The 17,905-nt window shown below is 49.9% G+C and overlaps 1 protein-coding gene across 1 annotated transcript; it reads left to right on the forward strand.

Moving 5' to 3' along the window:
• Positions 1-427: 427 nt before the first annotated feature.
• LOC143961201 (uncharacterized) lies at positions 428-14,028 on the forward strand. The gene is made up of 7 exons (XM_077470423.1): positions 428-1,452; positions 2,018-2,152; positions 2,241-2,364; positions 2,479-2,576; positions 2,666-2,857; positions 5,624-5,765; positions 10,664-14,028. The coding sequence occupies exons 1-7, from the start codon at positions 1,228-1,230 to the stop codon at positions 13,912-13,914; spliced, it is 4,167 nt and encodes a 1,388-aa protein (XP_077326549.1). The 5' UTR covers positions 428-1,227; the 3' UTR covers positions 13,915-14,028.
• The last annotated feature ends 3,877 nt before the right edge of the window (positions 14,029-17,905 follow it).

Below are 17,905 nucleotides of genomic sequence, written 5' to 3' on the forward strand. Positions count from 1 at the left end.
GTAAGGATGGGTCCTCCCGGGTTTCCCTCCCGAATGCCTCTGGGGTATCCCAGCCTAGGGGAGCCTGATCTAAGGTACATGTCGGGGAAGATAGTCTTACTTGGGTCTCAGCAGCAAGCGGGCCAGTTCCAACAGCACAAGTCTGGGCATGGGAAGTCACTGGGTTGGCTTCACCGGGGCATTGGGGCATAAGCAGAAATGAGGGGGGCCCAAATCATTCCCTAGTAGTACATCTGCTGGCAAATCCTTCATCACCCCCACATTCACGTGTCCCAAACCAACCCTCCAATCCAGGTGAACAATGGGTAGTTGGAAAACAGTGCCTCCTGCTACCCTTACAGCTACAGTGTCTCCTCTGTGTTGGCTCTCTGGGATGAGGTTCTTCTGTAGTAGGGTCATGGTGGCACCAGTATCACGTAGGCCATTGGCTACCTTTTCATTAACCCGGAAGAGTCTGCCTGTGTTGCTGCTGGTTGTTCTGGTTAGCTGCTTGTACTGGATCAGCCTCGAGCAAGACGCCCCAATGTTCTTCCTCCTCAACGCAGTGAGCCGCAGGCATGGATGTGCAGGGATTCCCCCCTGCTGGCTTTCTCCATGACTGGGACTGCCTGGCTGGATTCAATGGACAGACTGGCTTTTTGTGCCCTAGCTGTTTACACCCAAAACACCTGATAGGTTGTGAGTAGTCCTGGGAGTTGAACCTGGGCTGCTGAGAATAAGTGGTCACTGGAGGTGCTGCTGTATGGCGGTGACTGTGGTTGGTAGGCGCCAGCTGGTGGGGGTCCCGCTGATCAATAATCCACCCAAGCTGTTGTCTTGACCACAGGGTTATCCAGTTTGTGGGAGTCTGTGTATTCGTCCTCCAGGCGAGCTGCTTTGAAGAAGTGCTCCAGCAGGAACCGGAAGGAAGCACCCCTTCCCCGGATATTGCTTGCCATCCAGCAACCCAGTGGGATGCCGTGCGGTGTAGGTGGCATGCCCACTTGGTATATGAGTCTCCAGTCTGCTTGCTCATCTCTCAGAACCGCCTCCTGTATGTCTCTTCTTGTTCTGCCATATCAGAAATTCTCTTTTCTCTGTTGGGTTTGTTTGGTTTCTGAACTGGTTTTGATTAGTTTTAGATCTGCAGACAAGGAATGATAAATACGATCCTTCCTTTGAACAAGAACAAGAAGGTCCCAGGAGCCCAAAAAAAATAAATCAGATGCTAGATGGAGTAGTTCTTGTATGTATAGAAACCCTCCTATTACCCCCCTCACATCCACATCTTATTATTGTGTGACCAACACCATCCAAATAATTCTTACTTTCATTTCCCAAAGTTATCCGACTACAATGGAGACCTGTATAGATCAGGTGATGACACCAATGAGGATGGAGGAGGACCGGAGTCACATGACTGAGGAGATACTAAACCTCACCCTGGAGATCATCTACCTACTGACCGGAGAGGTGAGGAGGATTCTGGGAGGTCACATGACATCATTCTTATCTCTATTAATAAAACACAGACCTGACCGGAGAGGTGAGGAGGATTCTGGGAGGTCACATGACATCATTCTTATCTCTATTAATAAAACACAGACCTGACCGGAGAGGTGAGGGGGATTCTGGGAGGTCACATGACATCACTCTTATCTCTATTAATAAAACACAGACCTGACCGGAGAGGTGAGGGGGATTCTGGGAGGTCACATGACATCATTCTTATCTCTATTAATAAAACACAGACCTGACCGGAGAGGTGAGGGGGATTCTGGGAGGTCACATGACATCACTCTTATCTCTATTAATAAAACACAGACCTGACCGGAGAGGTGAGGGGGATTCTGGGAGGTCACATGACATCACTCTTATCTCTATTAATAAAACACAGACCTGACCGGAGAGGTGAGGAGGATTCTGGGAGGTCACATGACATCACTCTCATCTCTATTAATAAAACACAGACCTGACCGGAGAGGTGAGGAGGATTCTGGGATTCTAACATGATATTACTATTGGTTCCCCAATACAGAGATTTCCTCTTGTGAAGTCCGGTGATCATATGACCATCACAGTGCCTCCATGTGACTCCCTAAAACCTGAGAGACACAACATGGAGAAGATTCTAGAAGTCACCAAGAAGATGATGGAGCTGCTGACAGGAGAGGTGAGGAGGATTCTGGGAATTCTGGGACATTATCCAGTAACAGACAAGGGATGTGTCTGGATGGTGACTGTATCATTGTGTGTGTCAGGTTCCTATAAGGTGTCAGGATGTCACTGTCTATTTCTCCATGGAGGAGTGGGAGTATTTAGAAGGACACAAGGATCTCTACAAGGACGTCATGATGGACAATCAGCCGCCCCTCACATCACCGGGTAAGAGGAGACTTTATTGTAAAGGAGAGAGCAGTACGGAGGCTCCACCCATCCCCCATCATCTGATAAACACATAGAAACAATGTATTCAGTCAGTGTGTGTGTTTCCTACAGATGGATCCAGTAATGGGAACCCACTAGAGAGATGTCCCCGTCCTCTGTATTCCCGGGATTCCACACAGGAAGGTCACACCATCCCCCACCATCATCAGGTAGATGAGGAACAGTCACTGATAGTATCATTAGGATCTGTACATTATCTGCATTGTTACCACTGATGTCATTTTTATTCTATATTAAGAGTGGAAACCTGAGAGATCCTAAAGTTGAGGTTAAAGAAGAGGTAAAAGAGGAGGATGATGAGGAAGAACACAGAGATCTGTACCAGGACACCATGGTGGAGTCATCCAGATACAGGAACCCACCAGAGCAATGTCCTCTGTATTCCCGGAATTCCACACAGGAAGGTCACACCATCCCTCCATATTGCAAGGTTGGTGGGATGGAGGTTATCAAACTCACTTATAGAGACAATGGGGCTGATTTACAAAGCATTTGCGCCATGAGTTGCGGCGCACGCCGACACGCAACAGGCGTTTTCGTATTCACAAAGCATTTGTGCCCTTTTCGTATTCACAAAGCATTTGTGCCTGTAACAGTGCAATTCCCCATTTACTATGAGCATGCCGGCGCACGGGCGGCCGCGATCTGTGCGCCGCTATAGACCTGGCGAATGGCATCTTCAACTCAGAATTAAAAGAAGCTGGAAGTGCGAATATGATGGGGGTGATGTGAGGAAGTATAGATATGACTGTCCAAGTAACAAATATGCCCAAAATAGAACGGAAAAGTAACTTCCTCTGAACAAGCTTGCTGCGCCTGCAAATACACTTGGAACTGCGCTAGGTCAATTTATGCACTGCGCATGCGCAAGCGGCATTTGCACCCGTTCAAGTGCTCAGGTTCACTGCACTGGCAAAATCTTAGTAAATGTCAAGCCATGTAGGTTCATTTGCATAAGTTGAACAGGCGCACCTCCCAACTTGACTTTTTTTTTTTTTTTTCGCTGGTTCACTTCTACAGGTTTTTTTAAGGCTATTTGCACACAGGTCATGTTAGGATTAAGAGAAAAAAAAATGCATGGGGGTCCCCTAAAATTCCATACCAGGCCCTTCAGGTCTGGTATGGATATTAAGGAGAATCCACGTGCCCCAAAAAAATGGCGTGGGGGTCCCCCCTTATCTGAGCACGCAACCTGGCAGGCCGCAGGAAAAGTGGGGGGGCGAGAGAGCACCCCCCCTCCTTAACCGTACCAGGCCACATGCCCTCAACATTGGGAGGATTCTTTGGGGCCCCCCCCAAATCACCTTGTCCCCATGTTGATGAGGACAAGGGCCTCATCCCCACAACCCTGGCCGGTGGTTGTGGGGGTCTGCAGGCTGGGGGCTTATTGGAATCTGGAAGCCCCCTTTAACAAGGAGACCCCCAGATCCTGGTTTCCCCCCTGTGTGAAATGGTAAGGGATACAAAAATACCCCTACCATTTCACCAAAAAAGTGACAAAAGTGTAAAAAATGACAAGAGACAGTTTTTGACAATTCCTTTATTAAAGTCTTCTTTCATCTTCTTTCTTCTGGTCTTCCTTCTTCCTTTCTTCATCCTTCGGGTTCTTCTTCCGATCCTTTTCTTCTTGCTCTGGTGTTCTCGTCCGGCATCTTCCTCCACAGCGCCTCTCTTCGTTCTCGGGCCGCTCCGTGCAATGGGAGGCTCCCGCTGTGTGATGCTTCTCTTCTTCTGACAGGTCTTATATAACGGAGGGCGGTGCCACCTGGTGACTCCACCTCCCTCTTCTGAAAGAAGACTTTAAAAAAGGAATTGTCAAAAACTGTCTCTTGTCATTTATAACACTTTTGTCACTTTTTTGGTGAAATGGTAGGGTACTGTGAGGGGTTCGCTCGGCAGCGGGTGTGTGTGACCCCCTGGATGGGTTTACAACACAAAATCAGGCACAGCAGACAGCGTTGTAGGTGGAAAATACAAAAGGTGCAGTTTATTTATGCTCCATGCAGTGAAAAATATAACAGCCAAACAAAAATAAAACATGAAAATAAATCCTGGTCAGCTTGACCTCTAATCACACACATGGATTCCCTGTCTAACAACTGAGTGCAGCCTTGTGCCGCACCAGTCCCTGTCTCTGTTGTAGAGGTTTGCCACACAGGCGTTACCTCACCGCACAGAACAGGTGTCACACTCCCCAGTCTATACAAACACAAAACTGGTTCCAGAATGGAGCATCTCCCTAAGCATGCTGGGGTTTTTTGTAGAGGTCTTAATGAGCCCACTTACTTCAGCTGGGCTCATTAACTCTTCCCCTGTAGGACTCCCAGCACTCCCCTCTAGTTGTACAAGTCCGCATAAAGCCTGAATCTAGGGCAAACATATTTTCCATCCTGGATACAACCAGGTGATTTTTACCTGCGTGCTGCCACAGGTACCCTTACCATTTCACAGGGGGGAGGCCGGGATCTGGAGGTCTCCTTGTTAAAGGGGGCTTCCAGATTCCGATAAGCCCCCCGCCCACAGACCCCCACAACCACCGGCCAGGGTTGTGGGGATGAGGCCCTTGTCCTCATCAACATGGGGACAAGATGCTTTGGGGAGGACCCCAAAGTATCCTCCCAATGTTGAGGGCATGTGGCCTGGTACGGTTCAGGAGGGGGGGCGCTCTCTCGCCCCCCCCCTTTTCCTGCGGCCTGCCAGGTTGCATGCTCGGATAAGGGTCTGGTATGGATTTTGAGGCGGACCCCCATGCCATTTTTTTTTAGGGTGTGGGGTCCCCCTTAATATCCATACCAGACCTGAAGTGCCTGGTATGCTCTTGGAGGGGAACCTGTGCTGTTTTTTTTTATTTCATTAAAGTCGCCTGGCCTGGGGGGCGACTTAAAGTTGTGTTGTAAGTCACCCCAAGTCGCCCTGTGGTTCACACTCATGTCGTGTCCAAGTTGCCTCCCAAAGTCGCTCTGGAAGTCGTGTTGCCCCTCTGTGAATGGACTGTTAATGATACGGGCGTGCGCTATTATGAATTGCGCCGGCATATTATGTGCTTATGCGTGCGCCGCTTCATACGCTCAGTTGATAATTTATCTGGTGCATTCATCTTAGTAAATCAGCCCCAATGTGTGTATTTTCTATGTGATGTCACAATCATAAATCTTCTATCTTACAGATGATATTCTCTCTCATTTTCTTGGTTTAGAGTGGAGATCCAATCGATATAGAATTTGAGGTGAAATCAGAAGAAGAAGAGAGGTATGTGAGGGATGATCAGCAGTCTATGGAGGAGGATGGAATAACGGGGACACTTATAGAGGAGGACACTCCTACAGAGATCAGCACAGGTGGGTCATTAACACTAAATACCTCCCTCCACCCATACTGCTCACTGATTGGTCCAGAGTAGGGCGGGGGCTGGGTGATATCAGCCTGTAATCCCCTGGTCACTTTCCTGAGCTGTGTTCCCCGTCCTGTATTCCTGGATTTCTCTCCGATAATCTTCCTTCTCTGTGCTGCCGACACAATTTATGTATCTAGACTGGATTTATGGAGATTCTGGGGATCAGCTGGCTGCAAAATGTTCATTTTCCCCATAGATGTTACTAGATCTAGGCACCTGGGGTATGTGATTTGGCTCTTCTGCCCCATACCCGGGTATGACAAGAACTCTGACAGAACAATCCCCCCAGGATTACTTGCTCTGTTGTCTGCTGGCTGTGCCGGGTGGAGGGATATGTCTGTATAGTCTCAGACCCAAGTCAGGAGATGGGAGGCAGCGGTGTGGGACCTCTGCAACTTGTCTCATGTAATCATTTCATCTTCCACTGATTACTGAATACCAATATTATGAGTCCTGACCCTTAGGCGGCGTACACACGGGCGGACTGTCTGCCCAACTAAGTTCGTCAGACAATCCGACAGACAGTCCGCTCAAACTTTTGAATGAACGGACTTGCCCACACACGGCACTTTTTAAGCGGACTAGGTTCGCCGTACTAAGTCCGCAACTTTTGAAATGAACGAACTCGCCCACACACGTGGAGGAAAGTCCGCTCATTTCGAGCGCGTGTCAAGGTAGGCGGGGCACGCGACGGAGATGTCGCGGGCCCCGCCGCCTGGTATGGACTTAAAGGGGAACCCCAACGCCGAAAAAAATCGGCGTGGGGGTCCCCCCAAAGTCCACAACAGACCCTTGTCCGAGCACGCTACCTGGCCGGCCAGGAAAGGGGGGCGAGCGAGCGCGCCCCCCCTCCTGAGCCGTACCAGGCCGCGTGCCCTCAACATGGGGGGTGCCTTGGGGAAGGGGGGGCCGCGCGGCCCCCCCACCCCAAAGCACCTTGTCCCCATGTTGATGAGGACAAGGGCCTCTTCCCGACAACCCTGGCCATTGGTTGTCGGGGTCTGCGGGCGGGGGGCTTATCGGAATCCGGGAGCCCCCTTTAATAAGGGGGCCCCCGGATACCGTCCCCCCACCCTATGTGAATGAGTATGGGGTACAATGTACCCCTACCCATTCACCTGTGAAAAAAAGTACAAAAAAAAACACAACACAGGGTTAAAATATTTTATTGCACAGCTCCAGGGGTCTTCCGTCTTCGGGGATCTTCTCGCCGGACTCCTCCGCTATCTTCTTGTAGCTCTTTTGCTAGCGGAGGAGCCCGGCTTTCTTCCTCCGCGCCGCCGGCCTCTTCTCCCGACTTCGGGGGTCTTGTCCCCCTCTTCGGTTCTTCTGCCGGGCCACTGCGCCTTCTTATAGCTCTTTTAGAGGCGGTGGCCCGGTCTTCTGTCGCCGCTGTCTCTGTCGCCGCCGCCTTCCGTTCTTCTTCTTCTTCTTCTTCTTCTCCAGGAGATGTTGACACGACGATCTCTCCGGCCGGAATGCCAGAGCCGCGCTGCGCGGCCACTTATATAGTGACAATGGGGCGGTGTCACATAGTATATGTCACATGGGTTGGTCACATGGTGACCCCGCCCCTTACGATGTCATAGTCCCCATGTGACATCAACCCATGTGACCAACCCATGTGACATATACCATGTGACACCGCCCCATTGTCACTATATAAGTGGCCGCGCAGCGCGGCTCTGGCATTCCGGCCGGAGAGAGCGTCGTGTCAACATCTCCTGGAGAAGAAGAAGAAGAACGGAAGGCGGCGGCGACAGCGACAGCGGCGACAGAAGACCGGGCCACCGTCTCTAAAAGAGCTATAAGAAGGCGCGGTGGCCCGGCAGAAGAACCGAAGAGGGGGACAAGACCCCCGAAGTCGGGAGAAGAGGCCGGCGGCGGGGAGGAAGAAAGCCGGACTCCTCCGCTAGCAAAAGAGCTACAAGAAGATAGCGGAGGAGTCCGGCGAGAAGACCCCCGAAGACGGAAGACCCCCGGAGCTGTGCAATAAAATATTTTAACCCTGTGTTGTGTTTTTTTTTGTACTTTTTTTCACAGGTGAATGGGTAGGGGTACATTGTACCCCATACTCATTCACATAGGGTGGGGGGCCGGTATCTGGGGGCCCCCTTATTAAAGGGGGCTCCCGGATTCTGATAAGCCCCCCGCCTGCAGACCCCGACAACCAACGGCCAGGGTTGTCGGGAAGAGGCCCTTGTCCTCATCAACATGGGGACAAGGTGCTTTGAGGTGGGGGGGGGCGCGGCCCCCCCTTCCCCAAGGCACCCCCCATGTTGAGGGCACGCGGCCTGGTACGGCTCAGGAGGGGGGGCACTCTCGCTCGCCCCCCTTTCCTGGCCGGCCGGGTAGCGTGCTCGGACAAGGGTCTGTTGTGGACTTTGGGGGGACCCCCACGCCGATTTTTTTCAGCGTTGGGGTTCCCCTTTAAGTCCATACCAGGCGGCGGGGCCCGCAACGTCTCCTTCGCGGGCCCCGCCTACCTGGAGACGCGCTCGAAATGAGCAGACTTTTCTCCGGGCGGGAACAGTTTGCTCATTTCGAAAGTACAGCGGACTGGCCCACACACGGGCGGACTGTCCGCTCAAACCAAGTTTGGACGAACAGTTTTACGGAAATTCCGTAAGACTTTGTTCGTCAGACAGTCCGCTGAAACTGTCCGCTGAAGCCCATACACGAGCGGACTGTCCGCTGAAACACTGTTCAGCGGACAAAGTTGGGCGAACAGTCCGCCCGTGTGTACGCGGCCTTACACTGCATACTTTATATTCTACATTACATACTCCTGACCCTTACACTGTATACTTTATATTCTACATTACATACTCCTGACCCTTACACTGTATACTTTATATTCTACATTACATACTCCTGACCCTTACACTGTATACTTTATATTCTACATTACATACTCCTGACCCTTACACTGTATACTTTATATTCTACATTACATACTCCTGACCCTTACACTGTATACTTTATATTGTACATTACATACTCCTGACCCTTACACTGTATACTTTATATTGTACATTACATACTCCTGACCCTTACACTGTATACTCTATATTGTACATTACATACTCCTGACCCCTGCACTATATACGCTATATTGTACATTACATACTCCTGACCCTTACACTGTATACTTTATATTCTACATTACATAAGGGTTACTCGCCAGCAGTTGCTCCACCCAACCCAACCATTCCCCGCCCCTAAACACACCTTTATGAATTATCTCATGAAATTACACCAAAATGTTTTATGCAGAATTAAGTTACAAAATAAATATTAACTATAACTTTATGAGTGCCCCTCAATGCAGCGAAACCAGTGCCCATCAGTACAGCCTCAACTATGCCACTCAATACAGTCTCACCTGTGCAGAGGAAGAGTCAAGCTGGCCGATCATCAGAGAGCGGGGATTTCCTGCTGTAACAGCTTTCATTTGAATTGCTGGGTTCCCGGCACCGCTCACCATCACACAGTCCTGCCTCCTCACCGCTCACATCACACAGTCCCACCTCCTCACCCGGCGCCTCCTGGTATTGGACCGATGTTCTGTCTATCAAATATGCCAGACGAGGAGGCTGGGACTGTGTGACATGAGCGGTGCTGGGTGAGGAGGCGGGCTGTATGTGACGGTGAGTAGTGTGCAGGCGGGACTGTGTGATGTGAGCGGTGCTGGGTGAGGAGGCGGGACAGTGTGATGTGAGCGGTGCCGGGAACCTAGCAATTCCAATGAAAGCTGTTAAATTGGGTAATCCCCGCTCTCTTATGTTAGGCCAGCTTGACTCGTCCTCTCCTCTCTTCCCCCTGGCTAATATAACAGCTCCTGTTCAACCTCCGCCTGCTGGTGGTGCTCGCCCCCCTCCTCCGAGGCAGCCATCATTTTCCACTGGCAAAATGCGAGTAGGCGAGTGAAAAATTTGAGGGCCACCTTACACTATACACACTATATTGTACATTACATATTCCTGACCCCTGCACTATATAATTTATATTATACATTACATATTCCTGACCCCTGCACTATATAATTTATATTGTACATTACATATTCCTGACCCCTGCACTATATAATTTATATTGTACATTACATACTCCTGACCCCTGCACTATATACTCTATCTTGTACATTACATACTCCTGACCCCTGCACTATATACTCTATATTGTACATTACATCACTCTGATACTATATAGTCCTATCTATTCTATCCTATATAATAAGTTGTACATTACATTGTCCTGTTTTGTTACACCCATTTCCTACCAGCTGGACATTTTATATCGGATGATGTGATTGGAGCACAGACTTTTACATGGTGATAATAATGTGATAACATCCTCAGACTTTGGACCCTTAAACAGAAAGTGATAATGGGGGAGGAGTCAATAACCCAATGATGGGGGTCTTCAGGATCAGTCCAGTCTTCATCTTGGTGGTTCTCCCCCCATCCTCACTCTCTGACCTCTGGTGGGGCTCAGCCCCGCTGTTATTCATGACTAAATCATGGACTAAATAAGGAAGGTCAGGACTTCTTGTGTTGGGAAGATGGCAATGAGTGATAGAGGGGGAGGGGACACTCATCCTATAATCCCCTCATCACTGTCACTCCTATAGAAGACAGTTCTCGTTGTTTCCTCCCTCTCTGACTAAGGTCCATGAATAAAGAAATGATCTGGTAGGAGATCAGAGGACCCATTTACTCGTTACCTTGGGAGGGGAATTGTAAGATCCTCAGAGACAAAGCTGCCTGATGTGGGCGGAGTCCTGGTTTAGGGGAACCAATCAGCTGATGTCTAGTAATAATCTTTGTATTTCTATTTTAGTAGATGGACGGGAGACGAGGAAAACCTCAGAGGATCGTCTCACTTTGTCTCCGGACTGTAAAGTAGAAGATGAGGACATCACACAGTATAGTCCAGGAGAAAACCCGACTACCTCAAATGTCCATCCGGCACCACACAGTGTAGATGGACCATCGTCTTCCTCTTATCCCGAGGAACCTCAGACTGTGCGGGACGGTGCCGGACCATCGTCTTCCTCTTATCCTGAGGAACCTCAGACTGTGCGGGACGGTGCCGGACCATCGTATTCCTCTTATCCTGAGGAACCTCAGACTGTGCGGGACGGTGCCGGACCATCGTATTCCTCTTATCCTGAGGAACCTCAGACTGTGCGGGACGGTGCTGGACCATCGTATTCCTCTTATCCTGAGGAACCTCAGACTGTGCGGGACGGTGCCGGACCATCGTATTCCTCTTATCCCGAGGAACCTCAGACTGTGCGGGACGGTGCCGGACCATCGTATTCCTCTTATCCTGAGGAACCTCAGACTGTGCGGGACGGTGCCGGACCATCGTATTCCTCTTATCCCGAGGAACCTCAGACTGTGCGGGACGGTGCCGGACCATCGTATTCCTCTTATCCCGAGGAACCTCAGACTGTGCGGGACGGTGCCGGACCATCGTATTCCTCTTATCCCGAGGAACCTCAGACTGTGCGGGACAGTGCCGGACCATCGTATTCCTCTTATCCCGAGGAACCTCAGACTGTGCGGGACGGTGCCCGACCATCGTATTCCTCTTATCCCGAGGAACCTCAGACTGTGCGGGACGGTGCCGGACCATCGTATTCCTCTTATCCCGAGGAACCTCAGACTGTGCGGGACGGTGCCGGACCATCGTATTCCTCTTATCCTGAGGAACCTCAGACTGTGCGGGACGGTGCCGGACCATCGTATTCCTCTTATCCTGAGGAACCTCAGACTGTGCGGGACGGTACCGGACCATCGTATTCCTCTTATCCCGAGGAACCTCAGACTGGGCGGGACGGTGCCGGACCATCGTATTCCTCTTATCCCGAGGAACCTCAGACTGTGCGGGACGGTGCCGGACCATCGTATTCCTCTTATCCCGAGGAACCTCAGACTGTGCGGGACGGTGCCCGACCATCGTATTCCTCTTATCCTGAGGAACCTCAGACTGTGCGGGACGGTGCCGGACCATCGTATTCCTCTTATCCCGAGGAACCTCAGACTGTGCGGGACGGTGCCGGACCATCATATTCCTCTTATCCCGAGGAACCTCAGACTGTGCGGGACGGTGCCGGACCATCGTATTCCTCTTATCCCGAGGAACCTCAGACTGTGAGGGACGGTGCCGGACCATCGTATTCCTCTTATTCCGAGGAACCTCAGACTGTGCGGGAAAGTGCCGGACCATCGTATTCCTCTTATCCCGAGGAACCTCAGACTGTGCGGGACGGTGCCGGACCATCGTATTCCTCTTATTCCGAGGAACCTCAGACTGTGCGGGAAAGTGCCGGACCATCGTATTCCTCTTATTCCGAGGAACCTCAGACTGTGCGGGAAAGTGCCGGACCATCGTATTCCTCTTATCCTGAGGAACCTCAGACTGTGCGGGAAAGTGCCGGACCATCGTATTCCTCTTATCCTGAGGAACCTCAGACTGTGCGGGAAAGTGCCGGACCATCGTATTCCTCTTATTCCGAGGAACCTCAGACTGTGCGGGAAAGTGCCGGACCATCGTATTCCTCTTATTCCGAGGAACCTCAGACTGTGCGGGAAAGTGCCGGATCATCGTATTCCTCTTATCCCGAGGAACCTCAGACTGTGCGGGGCGGTGCCAGACCATCGTATTCCTCTTATCCTGAGGAACCTCAGACTGTGCGGGACGGTGCCGGACCATCGTATTCCTCTTATCCCGAGGAACCTCAGACTGTGCGGGACGGTGCCGGACCATCGCATTCCTCTTATCCCGAGGAACCTCAGACTGTGCGGGACGGGGCCGGACCATCGTATTCCTCTTATCCTGAGGGACCTCAGACTGTGCGGGACGGGGCCATCCTTCCAACAGAGAAGAGCTTTTCCTGTACTGAGTGCGGGAAGTGTTTCCGTTATGAATCCAAACTTAATAGGCATAACAGATCTCACACAGGGGAGAAGCCGTATTCCTGTCCTGAGTGTGGGAAATGTTTTTCAGAGAAGTCCAGTCTTTCCATACATGAGAGATCTCACACAGGGGAGAAGCCGTATTCCTGTCCTGAGTGTGGGAAATGTTTTTCAGAGAAGTCCCATCTTTCCAGACATCAGAGATCTCACACAGGGGAGAAGCCATATTCCTGTCCTGAGTGTGGGAAATGTTTTTCAGAGAAGTCCCATCTTTCCATACATCAGAGATCTCACACAGGGGAGAAGCTGTATTCCTGTCCTGAGTGTGGGAAATGTTTTTCAAAGAAGTCCAGTCTTTCCATACATGAGAGATCTCACACAGGGGAGAAGCCGTATTCCTGTCCTGAGTGCGGGAAATGTTTTTCAATGAAGTCCAGTCTTTCCATACATGAGAGATCTCACACAGGGGAGAAGCCGTATTCCTGTCCTGAGTGCGGGAAATGTTTTTCAATGAAGTCCAGTCTTTCCATACATGAGAGATCTCACACAGGGGAGAAGCCGTATTCCTGTCCTGAGTGCGGGAAATGTTTTTCAATGAAGTCCGATCTTTCCAAACATCAGAGATCTCACACAGGGGAGAAGCCGTATTCCTGTCCTGAGTGTGGGAAATGTTTTTCAATGAAGTCCCGTCTTTCCAAACATCAGAGATCTCACACAGGGGAGAAGCCGTATTCCTGTCCTGAGTGTGGGAAATGTTTTTCACAGAAGTCCCATCTTTCCATACATGAGAGATCTCACACCGGGGAGAAGCCGTATTCCTGTCCTGAGTGCGGGAAATGTTTTTCAGATAAGTCCCATCTTTCCATACATGAGAGATCTCACACCGGGGAGAAGCTGTATTCCTGTCCTGAGTGTGGGAAATGTTTTTCAGATAAGTCCAATTTTTCCACACATCAGAGATCTCACACCGGGGAGAAGCCGTATTCCTGTCCTGAGTGCGGGAAATGTTTTTCACAGAAGTCCAATCTTTCCACACATCAGAGATCTCACACCGGGGAGAAGCCGTATTCCTGTCCTGAGTGTGGGAAATGTTTTTCACAGAAGTCCCATCTTTCCATACATCAGAGATCTCACACCGGGGAGAAGCCGTATTCCTGTCCTGAGTGAGGGAATTGTCCCTCACTGAAGTCCTGTCTTCCTGTACATCAGGGGTCCCACACAACCCTCGAGGTGTATTAGTGCCTTGAGTGTGGGAAATGTTTGTATATGAATGTTGCTGGACTAGACAAGGGTTTTCTCAATAAATTTGTTTTGTTCTGTTCCGTTTAGATTTGTAAAAATTCATTCGTACTTCGTATTTCGTTACATAGTTAGTCAGGTTGAAAAAAAGTCCATCCAGTTCAACCAAAAAATAATAATATATATATATATAATAAATATCATACCAGCCCATATACCCAATTCTATACCCACAGTTGATCCAGAGGAAGGCAAAAAACCTCAGCAGAGCCATGATCCAATTTGCTAAAGCAGGGGAAAAAATTCCTTCCTGATCCCCCGAGAAGCAATCGGATTTTCCCCGGATCAACTTTACCTATAAATGTCATCCAGATATATTCTGTACACTTAGGAAATAATCCCGACCTTTCTTATAGCAATCCACTGATTGGGCCATAACCACCTCTGTAGGGAGTCTATTCCACATTTTCACAGCTCTTACTGTGAAGAAACCTTTCCGTATCTGGAGATGAAATCTCTTTTCCTCTAGATGTAAAGAGCGCCCCCCTTGTCCTCTTTGTTGACTGTAAAGTGAATAACTCAACACCAAGTTCACTATGTGGACCCCTTATATATTATACATGGTGATCATATCCCCCCTTAATCTCCTCTTATCAAGAGAATAAATTCAGTTCCTCTAATCTTTCCTCATAGCTGAGCTCCTCCATGCCTCTTATCAGTTTGGTTGCCCTTCTCTGCACTTTCTCCAGTTCCCCGATATCCTTTCTGAGAACTGGAGCCCAAAACTGAACGGCATATTCCAGATGAGGTGTTACTAATGATTTGTACAGATGATATCTCTCTCTCTGGAGTCCATACCTCTCTTATACAGGAAAGGACTTTGCTCACTTTGCAAACCGCAGCTTGGCATTGCATGTTATTATTGAGCTTATGATCTACCAAAACCCCCAGATCCTTGTTCACTATGGATCCCCCAGATCCTTGTTCACTATGGATCCCCCCAGATCCTTCTCCACTATGGATCCCCCCAGATCCTTCTCTACTATGGATCCCCCCAGATCCTTCTCCACTATGGATCCCCCATATCCTTCTCCACTATGGATCCCCCCAGATCCTTCTTCACTATGGATCCCCAGATCCTTCTCCACTATGGATCCCCCCAGATCCTTCTCTACTATGGATCCCCCCAGATCCTTCTCCACTATGGATCCCCCATATCCTTCTCCACTATGGATCCCCAGATCCTTCTCCACTATGGATCCCCCCCAGATCCTTCTCCACTATGGATCCCCCAGATCCTTCTCCACCATGGATCCCCCCAGATCCTTCTCCACTATGGATCCCCCCAGATCCTTTTCCACCATGGATCCCCCCAGATCCTTCTCCACTATGGATCCCCCCAGATCCTTCTCCACTATGGATCCCCCCAGATCCTTCTCCACTATGGATCCCCCCAGATCCTTCTCCACTATGGATCCCCCCAGATCCTTTTCCACCATGGATCCCCCCAGATCCTTCTCCACCATGGATCCCCCAGATCCTTCTCCACCATGGATCCCCCCAGATCCTTCTCCTCCATGGATCCCCCCAGATCCTTCTCCACTATGGATCCCCCCAGATCCTTCTCCACTATGGATTCCCCAGATCCTTCTCCACTATGGATCCCCCCAGATCCTTCTTCACTCTGGATCCCCCAGATCCTTCTCCACTATGGATCCCCTAGATCCTTCTCCACTATGGATCCCCCCAGACCCTTCTCCACTATGGATCCCCCCAGACCCTTCTCCACCATGGATCCCCCCAGATCCTTCTTCACTATGGATCCCCCCAGATCCTTCTCCACTATGGACCCCCCCAGATCCTTCTCCACTATGGATCCCCCCAGATCCTTCTCCACTATGGACCCCCCCAGATCCTTCTTCACTATGGACCCCCCCAGATCCTTCTTCACTATGGATCCCCCAGATCCTTCTCCACTATGGATCCCCCAGATCCTTCTCCACTATGGATCCCCTAGATCCTTCTCCACTATGGATCCCCCCAGACCCTTCTCCACCATGGATCCCCCCAGATCCTTCTCCACTATGGATCCCCCAGACCCTTCTCCACTATGAATCCCCCAGATCCTTCTTCACTATGGATCCCCCCAGATCCTTCTCCACTATGGATCCCCCCAGATCCTTCTTCACTCTGGATCCCCCAGATCCTTCTCCACTATGGATCCCCCAGATCCTCCACTATGGATCCCCCAGATCCTTCTCCACTATGGATCCCTCCAGATCCTTCTCCACTATGGATCCCCCCAGATCCTTCTCCACTATGGATCCCCCCAGATCCTTCTCCACCATGGATCCCCCCGGATCCTTCTCCACTATGGATCCCCAGATCCTTCTCCACTATGGACCCCCCAGATCCTTCTCCACTATGGATCCCCCAGATCCTTCTCCACCATGGATCCCCCCAGATCCTTCTCCACTATGGATTCCCCCAGATCCTTCTCCACTATGTATCCCCCCAGATCCTTCTCCACTATGGACCCCCCAGATCCTTCTCCACTATGGATCCCCCAGATCCTTCTCCACCATGGATCCCCCCAGATCCTTCTCCACTATGGATTCCCCCAGATCCTTCTCCACTATGAATCCCCCCAGATCCTTCTCCACTATGGATCCCCCAGATCCTTCTCCACTATGAATTCCCCCAGATCCTTCTCCACTATGGATCCCCCCAGATCCTTCTCCACTATGGATCCCCCAGATCCTTCTCCAACATGGATCCCCCCAGTTGTACTCCCCCTAGTATGTATGATGTATATTCTTAGCCCCTCAAGTGCAGAACTTTAGATTTCTCAACATTAAACCTCATCTGCCACATAGTCGCCCAATTAGACAGAGCATTGAGGTTGGCTTGTAAATTGGAGACATCCTGTAAGGACGTTATTCCACTGCATAGCTCGGTGTCATCTGCAAAGACGGAAATGTTACTTTTGATCCCAGACTCCATATCATTTATAAAGATATTAAAAATTAAGGGTCCCAGCACTGAACCTTTGGGTACACCACTGATAACCTTACACCATTCAGAGTAAGAATCATTAACCACGACTCTCTGAATTCTGTCTTTTAGCCAATTTTCGTGTCCGAAATTCCGTTCTGTTTCGTACGAAATACGAATTGTCGTTGGGTTCGTTAACATGTACGAACATTCTTCACGATGAATTTAAAGGCAAAAACATTGCTCATTATGCTTATTATGACTTGCAAAAGACTTCTGTGATAGAAGTCAATGTAAGTTGCCTGAAGACATCAGTGAAGGACTTTCCTCCTCTCTGGGCTGCCAAGAAAAGATCAAAGAGATACAATGGTTCTTCTTCAATGGGCTAAACTCCCTGTGTAGAAGTTCTCAGTTTAACCATTTAAAGACTAAATCTTTTCTGACACTTGTTACTTACAAGTAAAAATCCTGTATTTTCTGCCAGAAAATCACTCAGAAGCCCCAAAAATTATATATATTTTTTTAGCAGAGACCCTAGGGAATAAAATAGCGGTTGTTGCAATATTTTATGTGACGCGGTATTTGCGCAGAGGTCTTTCAAATGCAAGTTAGCCCTTTTTTTTCGGTCGACCTCTAGAGAGCACTGACATTAGCAGCGTGACATAAAGCAATGACACCTGCACCGTGATAGAGTGATCTGACATCAGCACCGTGATAGAGAGCACTGACATCAGCAGTGTGACATAAAGCACTCACACCAACACCGTGATATACAGCACTGACACCTGCACCGTAAGCAGCCCCAGGAGGAAGTCAGCATAGCACAGGGATGGTGGGAGCCCCTCATAATAAGCAGCCCCAGGAGGAAGTTAGCACATCACAGGGATGGTGAACTTTGCAAACCTACAGGTCATATTTGCAGCCA

The sequence above is a fragment of the Lithobates pipiens genome, unplaced genomic scaffold (genome assembly GCF_037356315.1).
Source record: "Lithobates pipiens isolate NorthernLeopardFrog02 unplaced genomic scaffold, aLitPip1_a1.2 Scaffold_110, whole genome shotgun sequence".
In the NCBI taxonomy this organism is placed as follows: Eukaryota; Metazoa; Chordata; class Amphibia; order Anura; family Ranidae; genus Lithobates; species Lithobates pipiens.

What these genes read in the sequence shown, in the direction of transcription:
- LOC143961201 (XM_077470423.1), top strand. Translation starts at nt 1,228, where the DNA reads ATGTATAGAAACCCTCCTATTACCCCCCTCACATCCACATCTTATTAT. An exon ending in GCCGCCCCTCACATCACCGG is followed by an intron (nt 2,365 to 2,478) that starts GTAAGAGGAGAC and finishes TGTTTCCTACAG; the next exon opens with ATGGATCCAGTAATGGGAAC. An exon ending in CCATCCCCCACCATCATCAG is followed by an intron (nt 2,577 to 2,665) that starts GTAGATGAGGAA and finishes TTCTATATTAAG; the next exon opens with AGTGGAAACCTGAGAGATCC.